The 21,139-nt window shown below is 49.1% G+C and overlaps 1 protein-coding gene across 1 annotated transcript in view; it reads right to left on the bottom strand.

Moving 5' to 3' along the window:
- The window catches only part of ELP3 (elongator acetyltransferase complex subunit 3), a 103,722-nt gene that overhangs the window by 4,028 nt on the left and 78,555 nt on the right, over positions 1-21,139 (bottom strand). Inside the window, exon 14 of the mRNA XM_009895442.1 lies at positions 20,127-20,208. Within this exon, the coding sequence (XP_009893744.1) occupies positions 20,127-20,208 (82 nt within the window). The remainder of the gene's footprint in view (positions 1-20,126; positions 20,209-21,139) is intronic.

The following is a 21,139-nucleotide window of genomic DNA, read 5'->3' as shown; positions in this document are numbered from 1 at the left end:
AATGACAGAACGAGAGGGAATGGCTTCAAGCTCCAACAGGGGAGATTTAGACTGAACATTAGGAAAGAATTTTTCACAGAAAGAGTGGTCGGGCACTGGAATGGGCTGCCCAGGGAGGGGGTGGAGTCCTCATCCCTGGATGTGTTTAAGAGCCGTTTAGATGTGGTGTTGGGGGATATGGTGTAGGGGAGAACTTTGTAGAGTAGGGTAGGTGGTTGGACTCGATGATCCCAAGGGTCTTTTCCAACCTGGACAATTCTACGATTCTATGATCTTCACAGATCTCTCCATTGTGACATTATCGCAATTTCGTATGAATGCAAAGTCAAAAAACCCAAAGTTGCGGAACTACGCTGCTGGCTTCTGATCACGAGGAGAGTCTGAACACGCAGTCCTAAGGAAATCAGAGCTACAGCATTAAAAAGACGTGCCGTCTCATCTGCTCACAAGTCATTCTAGGGGTATGTGCTGGAGAAGCAACTCGTAACGCCCATCACGCACGCAACACTTGTCCATCAAGCCTACCTGAAAGGAAGGTCTCGACGGCGCAAGTTCTCTTCCCAAATCTTTGCTGCTCTCATTTACAGCTTTCATACCACAGAGCTGGTAGGACCTGCTCAGGCAGCACCCTTCCCGCCGCTCCGAGTCGCACCCACACCTTCCCATGAAAAGAAACATCCCCCAAGAAATATCACAGAAGAGATATCGCGCAGGAGCGGAAGAGTAAGCCCAAAAGCCGGCCCAAAGAGTTTTTTGTCTTTCAAAGCCAGAATTGGCTGCATTTCTCATTCTGGGTCTTTAAAACGGGTTTAAATTTTAAATATTCCGTATCAAACTGTGCAGGAGAGCTTAGTCTGAACTCAGCAGAGCAGATTTCAACCAACCCCTTCCGGATTCCCCGCCGGGGATTTGGTTGAAGGGCAGGGGCTCCGGTCACCCCCGCCGGGAGGGAAACCCGTGGCCAGGGGCCAGCTGAGGCTTTTCGGAAGTGTCCCTCACCGCAATCTTCAAACGACACATCCTCTGCCGATGGCTGCTGGTTAATTTAATCGCCTTTTGTTCTCTTCTTTTGGATGCATCCGAATAACAGTGAAACCTACTGATAAACCCCCAAACCTGGCTTTTCACTGTAACATTTAAACCTCAAAATTAATTAATTAAATGAAAAAAAGCCCGCCTGTAGCAGAGGACAGAGAAAGGTGACCACAGCGTCAGGGTTAAAGGCACTCCTGGCCCAGGAGGATGAGCAGTTGGCACGGGACTGCTACCCAGCGGACGGCAGGAATGAGATCTCATTGCTCAGGTGCAGCGCCCCTCGCCGTGACCTCTAATGTGCAGAGCCCATAAATACACCCTTCTGACTCAGCTCCGCCACGCAGAAATACTGCCACGCGGCGTCCCAGGCTGAGTATCCTCCAAGATTCCTTCACCACGGCTCGCTAGTCACAGAACTAAGTGAAAATGAGATTGTTTTCAGGATCATTAAAGAGCTGCTAATAGTTCATAAAATTTCCATAGCAGAGACTTACTGAGGCACTCGAGAGACTTATCTCTCCACGGGCCTCCGCATCTTTTGGCAACGACTGAAATCTTTTCCGAAGCTGCGCAGTGGAGGCATATCGTGTCTCACAGCTTCCTTCTCCCCCCCTCCCCAAATATTTCTTCGAAGCAGTGAGCGGGGCCCCGCGAACCTGAGTCAGCTGAGCTTCCCAAATTGCCTCAATCCGTTAACGTGGCAGCTGCAATTCCGGTAATAGCGAAGCCTCTTCCAGGTTTGGTGGGTTTTTTTGGGGAGTGACTACCTGGCTCGGTGTTCTGCCTTAGGAAGGGAAAGCCCCGGGCTCACTGCGCGGACACCCGCATCGTCTGTAGGATCTCCGGCAAGTCGGATTGTCCTTCAAGGGTGCTGGGAAAAGGATTCGTGGTTAGTGAAGGCAACAGGACAGGAAAGGGTGATGCTGCGTTGGCCGAAGCGCTACGGATTTCACCCAGAACGAGCAGTGAGTCTCAAGCCAGCCGCGAGGATTTGGGATGACCACGGCTGCTTCTCTTGGGATCAGAAAGGGCGTTCCCCCCGTGACTGCCAGCGTAGCTGCCGGCACAGCGATGGTCTCCGAGGGGAACGCTCTGCCGAGGTTGGAATATAATATTTGTGGTTTCGAGAAGGCACAGAGGAGGAAGCAACAAATGCTTCCGCAGTCACATACGGTACTTCCACAGACATCAGTAAACCACAGCGATGGCACAGAGCCGGGCAGGAGGCTTGGAAGCCGCTGCTGCCACGGGACAGACCATAAATATCTCCATTTTCAGCCCAGTAAGAAAAGGAAAGACAGAAAACAAGAACTCTGAGAGAATCTCCTCGGCCTCCAAGCGTGTCTCCCATGATCAGGCGATGGCTGCCAAAGCATCAGGAGGATTCAAAGGCCGTCATTCCGAGATCACACGGCCCACATTTTAGAATCTCTCAAGGCTTGGGGTCGGGTGACTTGGAGCCCGACATCAGCGGCGAGTGAGCAAACACAACCCTCTATTTACCATGCGTCTTGGTGGAGACTTCATTAATGACCTGGATGAGGGGACAGAGTGTATCCTCGGCAAGTTCGCTGATGACACCAAAGTGGGAGGGGTGGCTGACGCTCCAGAGGGCCGCGCTGCCATCCAGCGGGACCTGGCCAGGCTGGAGAGCTGGGCAGAGAGGAACCTCATGAGGTTCAACAAGAGCAAGTGCAGGGTCCTGCACCTGGGGAGGAAGAATGCTGGGCACCAGTATAGGTTAGGGGTGGGCCTGCTGGGAAGTAGTTCTGAGGAGAAGGATTTGGGGGTCCTGGTAGACAGGAAATTGTCCATGAGCCAGCAGTGTGCCCTTGCTGCCAAAAAGGAGTGACCCGAGGGAGGCGCCAGTGCTTCCGTGTGCGTGCCAGCAATGTGGAGCCGGAGCACGAGCCGGAGCCGTGAGGATGATGCGAGGCTGGAGCACCACTCCTATGCGGAGAGGCTGAGAGCGCTGGGACTCTTTAGCCTGGAGAGGAGAAGGCTGAGGGGAGACCTTATTATGGCATACACGTATCTAAAGGGGGGGTTGCAGGAGGATGGAGCCAGACTCTTCTCGGTGGTTCCCAGGGACAGGACGAGGGGCGATGGGCACAAGTTGGAAGAGAGGAAGTTCCGTTCCAACAGACGGAAACCCTTCTTTAGGGTTGGGGTGACAGAGCAGTGGCACAGGCTGCCCAGGGAGGGGGTGGAGTCCCCTTCTCTGGAGGTTTTCAAGACCCGCCTGGATGCAGTCCTGAGGGATGTGCTCTGGGCAGTCCTGCTTTAGCAGGGGAGTGGGGCTGGGTGGTCTCTACAGGTCCCTTCCAACGCTGAAGATTCTGTGATTCTGTGACTCAGGCTCCTAAAAGAGAAGTTTTAGGTTTTTTCTTTATACTCCTTGCATTGACCTCCACAGAGTCCAAGAAGACACTGTGCTGGCAGTCAAACAAATGCCTTGTGGAACCCACAGCTACCCAAACCCTACACTCCGCGCAGGACTTCAAAGCAAAGCCGACACTCACTGGCACTTGGCAGCCACTCGGGCAAGCGGCCAGAGCTTGCTCCGGGGAGCGAGCCCTTGCTCTTCAAGTTGGCAGGACCCTCTTATATGTGGAAGAGTCAAAATCAGGGCTTCAAATCCATTAGAGTGGTAAGAAAATAAGACGAGAGAATGTTTTGTTGTCTCTCGTGTACCGGACGCTGACCAAGAAACCACACACCACATTTCCGAACTGATGCACGAGTTGAGAACGCGCAGCGGATCCATCCGCGACCTCCGATGAGTTTGCTTTGGCATTCACGCTTTTCACAACGCTGGATTTTATCTTGAGGGAAAACACGAGGCTGTTTCATGTGAATCACTACCAACCAACCGCAGAGAACGGCAACAACGGGGAAAAGGCAAAGGATCCGAGATAACCAAAACGCATTATCAGCATCAAGGAAACGGAAAAAAACAGCATTCTTAACACCGCTGGGAAAACCTGGGCACGTCAGAGCAATCAGAAAACCATTATTAATTTAAGAAAGTGAGGAACAATCCTTACATCAACCCTTGCGGCAAAGAATTTTTAATTTATTTATTTTTTTTTAAGATTAGATAATTGGCAACTCATTTCCCCAAAGTTCGTAAAGATACTGGGAGATAAAAATCCTATGAAAATTAGAAGTAGGGGCTTTTGGAAATGTTCCCCAGTATCTTGCGAATAGAATACTCTCAATTTTCAAGTTAGCATACAGAGGAAACATAAACATGCTCATTTTTCTTTTAAAACAACATATTCTGTTGAGAATTACTGAGAACTACTAAAATTTTGGCAGTCATCGGAAAACATAATCCAGGCAATACGAATGGAAAACAGGAATATGATATTTTTTTAATTTTTTTTTTTTTAAGACGACTGAAAATACTGTAATTTCAACGAATCTGCTTTAAAAAAGGAGCACTGGAAACACTTTTCGATACTTTTGTTTGTTTGTTTTGCACCCATACGCACATCGCAGCGCCGGGGTCTGAAGCATTCTCCCCGCAGAGCGACTCTCCCCGCGTGTTTCGACAGTCTCTGGAGGGATTAAATCCAGGGATGGGGGAGTTCAGTGTTTCATGACCTCCTGCTGCTGCAGCAACCGCAAAGTGCTAATTAACGTGGCAGTTACAGTTGTGATTTAGACATATCTTTATGGACTTACATGATTGTTAATATCACTGCGCGTGAAGCGTTTCGCAATCCTTTCTCTAGTGAGGGCGAAACGATTAGCAGAACCGAAGCCACCAGCAGCAACGGCGCCTAACCTGCATTTAGCCCCTGTGCGTTGTCGCTTGTTGGACCTGGAAGAGAAATCCGCTCCTGAAAGCCTCTCTTTTTTCTGTCAGATCCAAGTTGCGCTCTCTTCCCGCCCGGATTGTTTCCCAGAGATTTTAAATTACTATTTTCACAACACCCCTGTCTAGCAGGGAGGCACTGTCACCGCCACGTCCCAGAAGAAGAGCCAGGATCCCAGGCAGCCGGGTAATTTGTCTGAAATCACAAAGCAAGTCTGCGATAAAAAAGAATTTTGAAGCCTGGCTCTCCCTTAATCACCTCACTTCAGTACTGCAAAACACCGATGGCCTTTCAGGCTCCAGACTGGATTATTTTTGAAGCCGTGACCCACAAGCAGAAAGCCCCGAATATCCCCAGCATCCCCCTCCCACGCAAATCCCATCCCTGCTCTGTTTCCATCCACTCTGGAGTCGACGCAAAGGCAAAGTGACACAGTCCCTTTCTGATTGAGCCGATCCTCCCTCCAACTCGTGGTCAGCTCTTGGGCTTCATAAATACAAAATGAAGGAAGAAACCACACTACGTGAAAAACACAGGAGACCTTTACTCTCCTGTTTGCAGCTTGCTCTTTACACACCACAGACTTAATTTAATTTAACTCGATCTAAATCTAGAAGGGATGCCATCCAGAGGGACCTGGACAGGCTGGAGAGGTGGGCCCATGCCAACCTCATGCAGTTCAACAAGGCCAAGTGCAGGTCCTACAGCTGGGTCGGGGCAATCCCAAGCTCAACTCCAGGCTGGGCAGGGAATGGCTGGAGAGCAGCCCTGAGGAGAAGGCCCTGGGGGGGCTGATTGACCAGAAGCTCAGCATGAGCCGGCAACGTGCGATCGCAGCCCAGAAGGCCAACCGGATCCTGGGCTGCATCAGAAGAAGTGTGGCCAGCAGGGTGAGGGAGGGGGTTCTGCCCCTCTGCTGTGCTCTGGGGAGACCCCACCTGGAGTACTGCGTCCAGCTCTGGAGTCCCCAACAGAAGGACATGGACCCTTGCGTGTGTTGGGACAAACTCGGGATGAAACTCTTTATTTCGGGCATGGAAAAAGCTGCATTTACTGCAGACTCTCCTCTTCTTGCTTGATGACAAGCGCGCAGCCCCGCATCCCTGCGTTTGTGAACAGGTTCTGCACCGACCCGGGGTCATCCAAGACCCCGCGCGGCGTTGCCACCTCTCACCTCCTGGAAATAAAGTCCTTTTTTTCCCCCCCATTTGGGCACAACTTCCATCTTCTTTGATGGGACAAGGGGGAATGGCTTCAAACTGGAAGAGGGGAGATTTAAATTAGATATTAGGAAGAAATTCTTGACTGTGAGGGTGGTGAGACACTGGAACCAATTGCCCCGAGAAGCTGTGGCTGCCCCATCCCTGGAGGTGTTCAAGGCCAGGTTGGACGGGGCTTGGAGCAACCTGGACTGGTGGGAGGTGTCCCTACCCAGGGCAGGGGGTGGCACTGGATGATCTTCAAGGTCCCTTCCAACCTAAACCATTCTGATTCTAAAACATCATGATTTGATGATTCTTCCACAATTTAACATGAGAAGTCACCAACTCACAGCCCAGTTCGAGTGTCTTTGCATCATTGGAGTGGCAGCAGGGAACTGGTGGAGAAAGAGGTTTTGGCCCCTGTCCAGAGCAAGATTTCTCACCTTACCATCAAAATATCCTGATTTGCTGTAGATATTTTTAAAGAATTGCAAATTAACTTGGGCGATTTTTTACCATGTATTATTATGCCCATGCAGGCATATCCCCATGGCAGGGGGGTTGGAACTGGATGATCCTCAAGGTCCCTTCCAACCTAAACCATTCTGTGATTCTAGAACGGTGTAGCATGGCTTAGGGCTGAGCCAATCTGAAAAACTCTCTTCTTCCTCTCTTGCGCCTCCCACATGAAAGGCAGCATCCCCTCATTTACCTTCAGTCCTTTCAACCGGAGATCTCTGATCTAGCAAACGAGGTCCCCACGGGCGCTCCCGGTTCAGCCTGTCCTGTCCCCGGCTGCAGATGGAGCCTCAGCAACTACCTTGGAGAAACCACTGCAACTTTAAAGCTTACACGAGCTGCGACAAATCCTTCTGTAACAGAGCAGCGACACTGACTCACCGGGAATTTCAAGGTGAAAGAGGGATATTTGGGGACACCGGCTTCAGAGGCGAATTCTCCTAATTTCCTGGGGTAGGTCTGCCAAACACCAAAGCACCAAATACAATTTAACGGGGAGTTTGTGGAGTGACGCCACACGGGGGGGAACCCTAGTGTGCCCGGGTGCTTTGCTGGGTACAGACACACCAGCCCCGCTCTGGAAAGGTATTTTGGTTGTAAGGATTATCATACCCTAATAGAATAATTTAGTGAACTGCTTATGAAGTTTTATTGAAACAAAGCAGACACGCCGTATTTCCCCCTATCCTGTCCCGCTGCAGGATTTGCACGTGGGGAAGGTGCAGAGGTAATAAGGGAAACCAGAGCAAAAGCTTTATCATATCAACAAATGGATCGCACGAGGACTTTCTGATTTGTTCTTAAGGCCAAATCTCAAAACCAAGACTTTCACCAATAACTTTTTTGTTTGTTTGTTTTTAAATAAAAACAATGGAATGAACGGTAGAATTAAAGAACTGATTTTACAGCGTTCCACCTTTGGGGTGCCTCTCAGCACGCAGGAGATGCCCTGGCTGGAACTGCTTTTTAAACGGCTGGTCCGCAGGTACGATCCATCCTAGAGCTTCCAGATGGTGAGACTACATCTCATTGATCTCTTCATTATAGAAGCAATATTTCATTAATGACTACGCAGGTCTGCCCAAACCCAGCTGCACTGAAAGCGTCCGCTGTCGGGAGAGAGAAAGCCACCACGCCAACACCGCCTTGAACTGCCACGGATGAAGCCAGAGCTGACAGATCTTCTGACTCTAAACCAAGCAAAAGTAAATATTTAAGAGCCAATACCGTAACTTCTCTTACACTTTAACAAAGTGCTGCCATCAGTGTGGCCACCGGGCACCGAGGGAAACAGGGACAGTGAAACGTGTCTGTTACCCAACCCCAAATTTGTCAAGTTAAGCGTTTGTGAGATTTTTTTTATCTGCAGGCCGTGTAATGTTTTGAAGCTTCTTCCAGCGATGGTTGCTGAAATATCCAACCCAACGCAGCTGGTGAGGTATTACTGAGGGACTGGGGATTTAGGATGACTCACCGAGCATGTGAGGCATTCACGATCGATTTTCTTTCTTACGGGCTACGAGATTTTAAACGCCAATGGAGAAACACTCAGCAATCTCGAGAGTGAGCCTACCACTCATTAAATCAGCAGCGTCCCCTTGCACCTACTTCATCTGAGAATCACAGAGGGCTTTGGGTGGGAAGGGACCGTCAAAGGCCATCTAGTCCAACCTCCTGCCATGAGCAGGGACATCTTCAACCGGATCAGGTTGCTCAGAGCCCCGTCCAACCTGGCCTGGAATGTTTTCAGGGATGGGGCACCTCCCACCTCTCTGGGCAACCTGGGCCAGGGGCTCACCACCCTCAGCATAAAAACACAGCACACGGCTTCAGGAATTAGTTTCAGTACCAGTTCTTCTGAACAGTTCTACCAGTTCTTCTGAACTTCCACTTTTACTCATCAGAACAACAAAGAGATGATCAGTGTTACAAATATGATGTCTCTGTTCCGAAGAACAACTTCAAAGGTTCCTGTAGATCTGCAGTTTAACAGCGCAGTTCGCTACATCAGGTGTTAATGACTTCTGGTGAGTAAAAGTAGTGTGAGAAAAGAGCAGAAAGACCCCAAATGCCTCGGAGGAATCCCTGCGATGTGTTCCTGTACGCAACAGGCACACCCAGCAGTTTAGGCGGCTCCATCTGAAGGTTATTACTGCACGTATTTTTAATAAAAAGCATCAAAATGCTCAAAAAGAATTAATGCTACTGATTAAAAAGAAGTGAGAATGACCGGGCGGGGAAAAATCCTTTAAGATCTCTTTTTGGTTTTGCATCTGTTTGCTTTATTGCTCTCGCAAGTTGCTGGAAGGGCTCTGATGAGTTCGTGTATTCGCCAGGACCCAGCAGCAAGGCAAGTGGAGAGGGTCTCTCCACCATCGATTACGTTTGCGTCTCTGCAGCGCAAGGAGGCCCTCAAAAGGCTCCGGCGTGGCAAATAATGAATTGATACGGTTCACGTAAGTTAATACCAGCCAGCCTCTCGCTTCCAAATTTTGCGGACAACACCCCTTACCCGCTCTGCACAAGTACTGCTCAGCTCAGTTGTGAACAAAGCACACCGAGATGGGCGGTTAGCGAGCACCGCGCACGCTACGGGCCATTTTTTTCCGGCTCTTCCCCAGCTACTCAAGTTCTCTGATGATCCGGCTAATGAAGCGGGCCGGCGACGCTTGACATCACCTGATCCTCCACGCCTACCATTCAGAAATCCATCCTGCCTTCCCATCGCCACCTTCAGCCTCGGCGCACTCAGGCGTGCGACATCCCTGGCCTGTGTCCATGTTAATTTTCTACTTGACAGAACACAAATAGAAACCTGGTCTGGGGGAAAACTGATCATCTTGCCGCATAGTAATTAGCTTATAGCAGGGAACGGCGGCGGTGCCAGACCTCCACACCACCGTGATAAGGCTGCTACGTCACCGGGATGGAGCGAGGCTCCAGTGAAATCTCGCTGCGGGGAGACATTAAAGTACCGCTTCAGAAGACGAGGCGTGCTGGTGCGGATTTGGCTGCGGTTCCAGACACCTCTCTGGTCTCGGGAGTAAATTACCGATGAGGCTCGTTAAAAGGCTCCAGGAGACGGCGGAGGCACAGGTGACAAAACGCCTGAGCTTTAAAGGGGAAAGGAAAGGGTGCTTGTTAATGGACCCGGGTGCATTCGGTTTGAACAGGGCGAGCACCTGCGATAGGGGAATTCAATCTCATCCCCCACCTCCCCGAACAAGCGTCTCCTGCACAGAGATAAGGAGACAATCCTGTTGGTCTGAGCCAAGCTCGCCTGCTTTTCTGATGCCAGCATAAACAGATAACGCTGACAGACGTCACAGCACATACCGCAGCCGCAAAAGCTCTTCGGTGCAAGAGCACTGTATTTACAGAGCTAGCTTTTTGTGTTTGAAAAGTAATTTGCAGTCTTACAGCGCTTAAATATTTGTTCTGTGCATTCCCGGTCCTTGCCCTTGGGGTTGCCCGCGGCTTCACCCGCGGCATCGCGGCTTTCAGATTCGCTACGCCGAGGAGGCAGCTCACCTGCCGCAACCAGCACGCTCCTCCCGGGCCATCGGTACGATGCCAACATTTTTAGGATGACACGGCAGCAAGAAGGTGCCGTCGCTCTCCTTGTGGCAGCTGATTTAGGGTAGGTAGAGAGGGATGGAGACAGCTACTCAATAGCTGGATACCTTCAATTCCTCTGCTGTCGATAAAGGGAATACTCAGTGGTAGCCTCGTCTTAACTTTCTACAAGAAATTTGGGTTACGAAGGTAAAATAAATAAGCCGTGTACTGTCACTGTTAAACGCCACTGGTACAGAAACCACCGACCTCTGCTGTGTCCACAGAAAGTGAAGTTGGAGGCAGCTACCTGTGCTCTGCACGTGCCAGCGGTGTAAAGTTTAGAGGAAAGTGACTTTCATGCATTGAAGACGTGTGAAGGGCACACGGTATAACTCGGGTTTGGAGATGGTAACATCGCAAATCCCCGTGTAAAGCCGGCGGCTATCCCTGCGACAGGCGGAGACAGATCCTCTTTAAAAAAAACCAACCAAACAAAAAAAAACCCCAAACCCCAACAAGAACAGCAACGTTACACGCGGAGTCAAAGCAAGATATTTCGGTGCCAGGACAGGATGTCAGTTTGGCACAACCCCAACACTTCTCACAAAGAGGAGCAGGCGATTAAGGACTTGGCAAGGAGTTAGCAAAGCGTAACGGCCCAGAGCGTACTGGGAGCCAAGGAGCGCAGCGCAAAGCCCGGCTGCCCGGGCGCAGGCAAGCTCTGACGCATGGATGTCTCGTGCTCAGATTGCTAAACTGTGTCGGCACGGGCTGGTCGGAGCCGCTCAGGTGTCGGCCGGTTGTGCTCCACGTCTTCAAGGTAGAGGTAGGAAGGCCACGAAACCCAGCCAGAACGACAGCAGCACTGAGTACATCCTTCGCTGGCTCAGCTCTGGGCTGTGTGGCTTTCTACCTCCTTGGATGAGCACCCGGGCTTCGGCCGGTGGCGGTGGGCGCTGCCAGGGGCAGCAAGTCCTCCTGAGGGACCTTGAACGCGTGTGCGCTGCCAACGTTCACCCGCTCGCACCCTTCTGTCTCTGCGGACCTGCTGTTTACAGCCCCTCTCCGGATTTCCTAGATTGCGATAACAGATGACGCATGCATGAAAAGAACAGAAATATTTGGGATGGGAACCTTCCCCAAACTGCACCTGCATACACATTATTTAAGTTCACAAAGATTATTTTAAAAGGAAGTAGGGAAGCATTTCTGCCACTTGTTTTTTAGTATCATGTACAACTACGGTGCTTTAAAAGAGAAAGGTATCAGTCTTGTAATTCTATTGCTCAGGTGCTTCAAGTAATTGTAAAGCACCGACTTGAATCTCTCCGGTCATCGTTATTGCCAAAGGTAACCACCAAAATCAGAGGATGCCATGAGAACAATGAAGTTGCTGCTCAGAGGAAACACAAAGGCCCCACAAGGTACGAATTTGTTTGAGCACATCCATCAGGAGCTTTACGCTTCTGTCTTTAGGAGGGGGAGGACTCAGGACTTCTGATATTTCAGAACTTGTTGTATGTTACATTTCACATACTCCTCACTGGCGCTGCTTTAAAGAAACAGTTTGAAGTACTTGCTCCAGGATAAGGGTCAGAAGGGGCTAATTATGGGATGTCACGCAGCAAAGTCAAAATAGGAACCCTCAAGGAGACAACAGGAAGGGTTTGAACAGAGGACTGTCCTTTATCCACCTTCACCCAGACCCAAGATTACTCCTCCCAAGCTCAAGGTACAACAGTGAGGCAGTACAACCGGTCCTAAAAAGCTCATGGAAAAGGACAGGGAGATAAGTTTATCAGTTGTTCCAGGCAGACAGGCTGGCAAGGCAGAAAAATCCCCCGAGGGCTATCAGATACAAAGGCACCCTCTCTGACTCTCAAAGTCCTTGGGCAACGAACGGCTGGAGGGGCGAGAAGCTGTTTGCACTCTTCCCCGGTACTTACTCCCCTCCCCGGACACCCAGCATCTGCACCGTCAGAAACGACACATTGATCCGACCCGCCGCAGCGCACTCGTACTCCTCAGGCAGAGGCAGAGTCTGAAGCAAACGTGCTGCAAGTCGGACTAAGGGACAACAGGTACGAGGGCTGCGCTGTACTTACGCCGCGGGAGGAACGCTGGGAACCAGCGTGTGTTTGTCCTAAATCATCCTCTGGATGCTGTGCAGTTTCTGACCAAAAAAACCAAACCCAAACCTGTGTTGCTTGAGTCACTGCATGCGACCGCTCACCGCTGACTCCCAAAGGGGACCCTGGCAAGTGCTGACACCTACGGACCGCAAAACGGGAGATACAACCTCAAAACAGAGCTAAGGAAAGTCCCATCCCAAACAGAAACAGGTCTGTCGATTGAATGGTGTAGATAAGAGCAGAAGGGAAAGCTTCGGTAGGGATTGGAACAGCATCATCCTACCAAAAGGAGAGAAAACCCTGAATACCAAATTCAAGCATTGGCTATTGCCAAAAAGGAAGAAGCGACTATAAATTCAGCAGGCTTACGAGCACATCCAGTAGCCTCAAACACCAAGGTTTCTTACATTTTCTGTGCCCGAAGGCTTGCGGACATCAGAGCAGTAACACGTTTAAAATTGTTTTAGTGTAATTTAGCTTGGGGGAGGGGAGGGGGGGAGGGAAGGGGGTTTAAAGGGAAAAAAGATGCAAATTCAAAGCAGGTACAACTAAAAGCAAAAAAAAACCAACCAAACCCCGAACAAAAACAACCCACAAAACAACAAACCACACCACAGAACCAACAAAAAGGCAAAGAAAACACAAATGCAATTACAAATGCTGGAAAATGGAAAAACAGACATTTCAGATCAGACCTCCCCAGAGCTCTGAATAATGGAGTGATGCCTCCAGGGTCTACCATTCAGCTACCCAAGCCTGCATACTAATATACTACTCACATCAGAAGAGTAGAAAGGCACCACTCATGCAGAAAATTACCTTAAATGAGCAACGACTTCATGATAAACAAGCCACTCGCTTTTTTACTTTGCTCTTTGATTTAGGTGGTGGGGGGGCACCTCCTCCCTACCGCTAAGGAGCGGACACAGCACCCTTCGGGCTCCGTACAGAACCCCGGCACGCAGGGCCACGAAACCACCTCGGCGTTGTGAATATTTAACTCTGGTTGGTTTGGTCAAATGTCCAGATATGAGATTGCATCTCTGGGGGGAAGGATGTACCTTGCAATCTTATCATCCAGGGTCCAAAGCATCCAGGATCACTAGCATCACTTCAAATAGAGCAGAGAATCCACCCAGTGGCAACACCGGAGGTGGAACTACAGCATCACGCGCAATCTGAAACCAGAGTACCGACAGCTGATATCGTTTCCCATCCCATCGGTACCCTAATTTCCCCGTGTGCTGCCAGAATCCAAAATGCCCTTCCTAACCTGGCTCGCAAACGCTCGTCTTCCCTTACAAATGCTCTCCCGCTGCATTTGTCATTGACTCCATCGTCGATTAAATGCAGTTCTCCCACCGGTCCTCTTCAAATGAAGTGATATTTAAGTAGACACACCACGAGGCAGCTGCTGTACAGCCTAGCTTGCTTTGTGCATCATTCCCCGCTTCATTGCCTGCGATGACTCCTGGGTGCCTGAAACAGGGGACCCCAGATTTTCCTTTGTTTGCGAGTAACCTCGCACGGTTTTAGGTACTGCCGTTATAAGCAACGGCAATCCTGTTAAATCCTGCCGCACCTTTTTCCTTTTCTACCCGTAAATTGAACATCCCTAAGAGCTAAAAGACTTCTGAGGAGAACACAGGTTCAGCCGAACCTGTTTACTCCAAGAACAGCAGGGAGAACAAAATGCTTTGGAAGGAGTCTGCTGGGAAACTCTTGAATTTTTATTTTTTTCCCTAGGAGTGCAAACTAACGCGCTCTGAAGAAGCGCAGGAACTGACGGCATTCATTTGTACGGTCCCGGCTTGAATGTGCTTTTAAAGGGGGGAAAAAAACCCCCAATAAATCAAATCGGCTCACTGTCTCATGAACACCTCCGCTCGTGACGTAGGCAGAGGTCCTCACCCTGCGCTGGGGAGGGTGACGGCAGAATGGAATGCCACCCAGATCGCGGGGTGACACTGGTTAAACCAGGGAAGAGCTTTTTTTTTCCTTTAGAGACGAACAAAGCACGCCGGAGATCAGCCTGCCCTTAAGCCAGAAGTAATTCTCAGCTAAAGCAGCGGTTGAAAAGCGCACATCAAATTTGGGTTATAAACACGACGAAGATGAAACCCACAACTCGACGAACTCTACACTCAAAGCTTGGACTGAGAACAAGCTTTAAGCCCTTAACCCCCGGTGCAGCCTTGAAAAGCAGGATTACCGCGTGCAGGCAGCATAAGAGCAGTGCCAGTCAGAGGGGAAGATTCCCATGAAAGAAAACGATATTTATTTTTAAATCCCTGAAAACTGCTCTTGCTCACAGTTCTGATTCAACGCTATTTATATCGCTGCGTCTTACAAGTCACTAGGATGGAAATCACCTTTGTTTCGTCATTAATCTGATTTCTAAATACCTCCTACCCAATCTAATTTGAGAATTTGCGGGTTTTTCAGTTGTTCGGGTTTTATCAGCTTGGGGATAGTTTGGGTTGAGATTGGGAAGAGGGTCACTGAGAAAGGAAGAAGCACAAAGGAGGTCTCCCGTCCGTCCAACTCTCGCTCATTAGATTTAGTGTAGGGTTTGTCTCGTCTTACTGGTTCTTCCTCTGCCCGCTCTATGGAAAGCTCCAGCAGACGGCGATGCCACCAACGCCTTAACTCTGGTCCCTCTTCCCCAACACTCTATGGTCCCTTTAGTGCCACTCTGTCCCCTCTTCCCACAGCTCTATGGTCCCTTTATGGTCCCAGTGCCACTCTGGTACCTCTTCTCAACACTCTATGGTCCCTTTAGTGCCACTCTGGTACCTCTTCCCAACACTCTATGGTCCCTTAGGGCACTGGTGCCACTCTATCCCCTTTTCCCCAATGCTCTATAGTCCCAGTGCCCTTCTGGTACCTCTTCCATGATACTCCATGATCCTTTAGGGCACCAGTGCCACTCCGGCCCCTCTTTCCTGGTACTCTATGGTACCTCTCCAGCCTGTCCAAGTTCCTCTGGATGGCATCCCTCCCCTCCAGCTTGTCTACCTTGCCAAACAGTTTGGTATCATCGGCAAACTTGCTGAGGGTGCACTCCATCCCACTGTCCATGTCACCAACAAAGATGTTGATGCTGGGAGGTGCCTTTGTAATGGTGCATCAAAAAGCTGAATGTAAGAATTGTAAACTTTTTCCTTATTCATTATTCATATGGCAAGCCCTCTTACCTCTGTTCACACTCTTCCCAAATCCCTTAATAAGGGAAGAAAGATCAAAAAAAATGTTCAGGCTATATGTATTAACTTCATATAGTTGATTTCATTAATTAGTTGATTATGAGCTGAGCTTCAAGGCGGGTTCCCGCTTTCCCAAACATGCCCAACTGGGCCAGATGCAGGCTAGGTGGAAGTCTCTGGTGCGTATCACGCAGAAGTTAGGCCACATTATAAATCTTTGTTTGTAAGATATATTACTGTATATACACAACAAAGCTTCCTTCCAGAACACCCCTGCAGAACGCTGGCTTTTGCAGGAGTGTCCTTGCTTAAGGACAGCAATATTCCCAACGCCTGCACCGAAATCCCGGTTAATACGGTATCAAGCCCCTTTTCAAAGCTGTTACATTATTAAACCTTCAAAATTGAAGTTCATTAAGAACTAGAGGATTGTACGCAGTAGCTATTCCGCAGCACCAATCCCCTAGTACGGGTTTATCCTTGGCTTCTTCCAAATCCCCCTAATTAATTTTTTTTTTTTTTATTCAAAGGCCATCAATCTGAAGCAGACAAACATCAGAGAGTCAATTCATTAACATTCCCATAGTTCCACTTATCTTGGGCCACTTCTTCTCTTATTAATAGCTAGTAAGATTGGCAGTTCTAAAAATAACCAACCGACGCTGGAAGCGAAACTCCCGGGAGCCCTCCCAAAGCCCATCAATCCTCCCCGCGATATTTGGGAGTCTCGTCCTCAGGTCTCCCGAGTCCACCCTGGCAGTTGGCAATCTCCGAGGCAGCCCATGAATCAACATCCAATACGAACTACGAGCCGCTGATTACTCAAGTAATTTATTACTTCTCGGGTGACCAAAAGGCTGTTTACCCGAGGAAATTAGGATACTTTAGAGTAGCGGCAAACGTGCCCTGAAACTTTACCGCTGATTTATATGCCAGCTCAGTTTCTCTCCCCTTGATGTTCTTCATCGCAGGTGAATTCACCGCTGGTATGAAGCATTGGATTTACTTTTAGAAAGTTCTGAACCTCCGTTTTCTCTCTAACTGGCAAAAGGCGAAGGCAAGATTAGCACAGTTTCCTTAAACACATACGGCAGTGCGCTCTGGCAGCACCAACAGACTGGGAGATGAGTCACCGAGGATAATGAACGATTTTATCTCTCGTGGAGACCACAGAAAACAGGTGGTATTAGTTTAATTTCTATTCACAGCCCTGCGATTGTGGATTCCTGGCTGCTGCAGTAAGCTTAGGAGAAAGATGTTGGGATCAGTCACCCCAATCTGATTATTATGGTCCTACTGATCTTAATCAGGAGGCAATCATGAATTACTCACTTGTTTCCCATCTACATGTTTGTATCAAGTGATTTTACAGTACCGCCTGATAGAGAATATCAAAACGCGAACGCTTCCCACTGAAACATGCCACTGACTCACCGCTGAGGGGGAAGGAGCTCTCGCCCTCCTCGAAGCAAGAAACGGGCAAGTACAAGACTCGACGCCTGACCTAACGGAGGGGACATCTGCATTTGCAGGCAAGCGAAATAATGTTTAATTAAGAGTATTGACTAGGTTATACGTGGGAAGGAAGCAAGCCGAGGGAAAAAGATGATGCCTGAAGTCCTCCAGGGAGTCCGGACAAAAGGAAAATTGGCTCTGGCAGCTAACACGCTCCGCCACGGAGGAGAGAGGTTTCTAACGAGCGAGGCTCTAATGGACACAGCCTGAGATGTCAGGAAATGTTGAATACTGCCTTGATCAGGATGGGCAGCAAATCAGCTGGACAGGAGAGAGGCGTTTCTAATGTAACCTCACTAAAAGCAGATTAGTCATACGGTGGTTTTTTCCTTTCTTTCCTGTTTTTCATAACCACTTGTAACTCTGTTACCCGTTTTGGATCTTGGCCGTACGTACTTTCATCTGAATTCACCTTCATCTGGCTTGAGTTAAATCCAACTAAACCAACTTCAAGCCACGCTCCACTCCACGGCTGCGCCAAACAATCAGCCAGAGACTCCCGCACCCCTCCAGACTTATCGAGCTCCCCAAATTCATCCCCCAAAGGGTGAGCGGGCCCCCCGCCAGCTGCGTGAGCCAGAGACAGACATCTGGCCTCACACATCTGGAGAGCCAGGAATACCTTCAGTGAGCCATAGTGCACAGGAAGGCTCTGCCACACAGCTGGATACTGGGGGGCACCCAGTTTGGGGTCCCTGGGAAATGGGCTGTCCTAAACCAATCAGTATGAGACGCTCCTACTCAAAGCCATGATAGGGCACAGTCACAGGTGATCGTAGAATCATTGAACGGGTTGGGTTGGAAGAGACCTTTAACAATCATCTGGTCCAACCCCCCTGCCACGATTGCTGCTAATTTCTAACCAGAGCCGCTAACTTCTAACCAGAGCTGAACTGGAACTGATCTTAGAGCTCTAACCTTTAGCCAACAATGAAAACTCTTCATGCTGTCCTTTCTTAAAAATACACGTATTTCTTTTGGAAGAAATCAAAGCGAGAGTTTGCCACTTAGACAGAACTTTCCTAAAAATTATTAGGGTACAAAAATTCAACCATCCTCTCCGTTACTTCGCTAGCAGGAGCCCCGAGAAGGTTTCAGCTCCGATGGACCAGCACTGCCCCACGCAGCTCTCCGGCAGAGCACAGGCACCAGCGTGGACTGGGGACCATTCCCTGAAGAGGCAGTTTGCGTGTTCCGGCTCTATTTAGTTGACTAGTACTGATGTAGCCATTAATTGCAGGACTGGAAAATACTGTTGAAGAAAGGACACCGTTAAACAAAACACTGCAACAAAGCATTAATAAAAACACGCAGTACTAATGAGAGAGAGTCCTGCGAGAGACATCTTCGAAGAGGATCTCCTTTACATGCTTCTCTCCAGAAAGCAGTCGGAATTTTGCAATACGCCAAAGATATAACCTTGCAGTGGGTTCCCGGATTAAAAAATCTGTTTTGAACCCAACATTAGCAAAACCAAGTTCATCCTCCAATGGAGAAAGAACTTCTGGCTGCATTTTTATTTCAGATAAAACCTACAGGAGAACTGAACCGCAAGTGGTAACATCTCCAAGGAAACAGCTGGAAAACTTGTGGTCTTTGCAGATGCCGTAGTATTCTGTATTCAAAGACAAATTGTACCATATTGTACTTTGCACTCCAGGGGGTGTGTGGGGGGGAAATAAAATCGCAGACAAGGTCTTAGTAAGATGCCACAAACTGTGCATGCAGCAAAACAAGGCTTCTTGCACCGAATCTCGATGCAAAGAATATATTCTTCACATCGGTTTGCTAAAATACAGCTAAAATTAGCAGCATGACTGCTTTCACAAATCATTTTTGAATAACTGCTGTACATTTTCCGTACACAGAAGTGTTCTTTAGCACAGAGGAATCGCGTCTTCCTCTCTCCGCGCATCCCAAGCCAAGGTCCTACTAGCAAAACCGAAAGAAACCATTTTCACTTTTGCCGCTCTCCTTTACTGAGGAACGGACATGTCTTAGCTGTATGAAATTCCCCGTTCAAATTGACACCCCCGCAGCAGCAATAAGGAAACAGGACTGGCATACGTCTTAAGGAAACAAGAAACAGGGAATCCAGGGAACACAGAATTATCTTTAAGCACCGGGCTACTGCCTGCGCGCTGCCCTCACTCACGCTCTGGCCCTCGTCACAAGGACTTGTCAAGACGTCGCGCTTTGGCTTTTCAGCGTCCAGGGACGTTACACAGCTGGGAACACACAGCCAGGCTCCTCAGCACTCAGCAGCCTGGATCAAAGTTGGGGGTTCCTGCTTTTTGGGTTGTTTTTTTTTTTTCTTTAGTGGGGTGGCGGAAGATTATTATTTTTAAACGGTCTATATCACAGCTGTTCTGTTTAAATCCCCCAGCACACATTAATTGTACGAGATTAATCAATTAATACGAGATTAATTGTATGGGAAGAGAAACAAGAGTTTCTCTTCCCATACAATTCGCCAGCTTCCCCACTTATATAACCTATATGCCTGTAAAAGCTTTCTATAGCTACCGTAACGGCTAATATAAGATAAATTAAGGCACAAAGGTAGTCCCGACCTTGACTTCACACACCCGCGACGAACTGATGCCACTCTCAGCCACAACGCCTTGAAAATGAAACAGGAGAAAGGGCTTGCAGCTCTTTCTTATACGGCTCCCTTCTTCACGATAATGCTTAATGCATCCTAAAAGCACATCTGTCCACCCTAATGACGGTACTTGCAGCAAGAGTCTAAAATGGAGGCCGGCAATTTTCTATCCTCATAAGCTCTGGAAAGCAGCCCTCGACAATAACAACCTGCGACGCGGCCAAATCAGCCAGGTCGGAAATAGCAGCGTTCGGAGGAGGAAGACACCCGTGGTCACGCAGTCTGCCTCCTTCGGCGCTAAGAGCAGGCCGGTCCCCCGCAGCGTGTCCCCTGGAATGCTGCTTACAGTAAAAGTATCCTCTGGACAGAGCTACGATGGAATTTGACTCCATTACGAAGGAGCATCTGCCGATGCTCATTTTCTACCTAACACGATGAATGGTCACAGCAGTGGCGTTGGCTGCAGTGGGTTTATTTTCAGATTAAGATATATATAAAAAAAAAAAATAAAAGGGATAAAGCAAAGGTACCTGAAATTACAGCAATTTTCCATGACCCGTGCTCCTCCTTGGCTATTCTTTCTGCCTCCTCCATTAGTAACATACCAAATCCCTATAATAGGAGAAATAACAGGAAGAAAAGGTAAGCTCTGTAAAAATAGAAAGCATAAGCGAGGTCAGCGTGTAAGCATCAGCACAGTTTCAAAAGACTCATAATTTTGGCACAGGACTGATCAATACCTTATTGCAGGAGAGGGCTTGGAAAGAGGTGTACCAACTCTAAGCTTTAAAGTGGAGCTCTCCCGGGGCTTTTTTCTCATCGTGAAATTATTCACGGGCAGTTCTAGCGTCTGACTGCTTCCCCACGGCAGGAACAGAACAAAGTTAAATCCACTGATGGTAAACCAACTTGGTACCAACCCTGTAATTCCCAGCGCTGAACAAGTCTATCCCGCTGAGATAACCAATCCTAAACAACAATCACCCATCTTAACATCTACCTTAGCAGACCTGGGTTTGTGCTGGTGAATGAAACCAAGCCAGAGTACAAACACCAGATGCGACTGGGAGAGTTGGGTGGAGAGAAACCTTATGAAGTTCAACAAGGGCAAGTGTAGGGTACTGCATCTGGGGAGGAATAACCCCCTGCACCAGTACAGGTTGGGGGCTGACCTGCTGGAGAGCAGCTCTGTGGAGAGGGACCTGGGAGTCCTGGGGGACAACAGGATGCCCACGAGCCAGCAGTGTGCCCTGGTGGCCAAGAAGGCCAATGGCATCCTGGGGGGCATCAAGCAGAGTGTGGCCAGCAGGGCGAGGGAGGTCATCCTCCCCCTCTGCTCTGCCCTGGGGAGGCCACATCTGGAGCACTGTGTCCAGTTCAGGGCTCCCCGGGTCAAGAAGGACAGGGAACTGCTGGAGAGGGTCCAGCAAAGGGCTACGGAGATGCTGAGGGGACTGGAACATCTCTCATATGAGGAAAGGCTGAGGGACGTGGGGCTGTTCAGTCTAGAGAAAAGAAGATTGAGGGGGGATCTTATTAATAC

This window comes from Charadrius vociferus, unplaced genomic scaffold (genome assembly GCF_000708025.1).
Source record: "Charadrius vociferus isolate BGI_N301 unplaced genomic scaffold, ASM70802v2 scaffold41, whole genome shotgun sequence".
Lineage (NCBI taxonomy): Eukaryota > Metazoa > Chordata > Aves > Charadriiformes > Charadriidae > Charadrius > Charadrius vociferus.
Note: the sequence above shows the minus strand (reverse complement) of the source record. Positions and strands in the feature narration are given on the sequence as shown.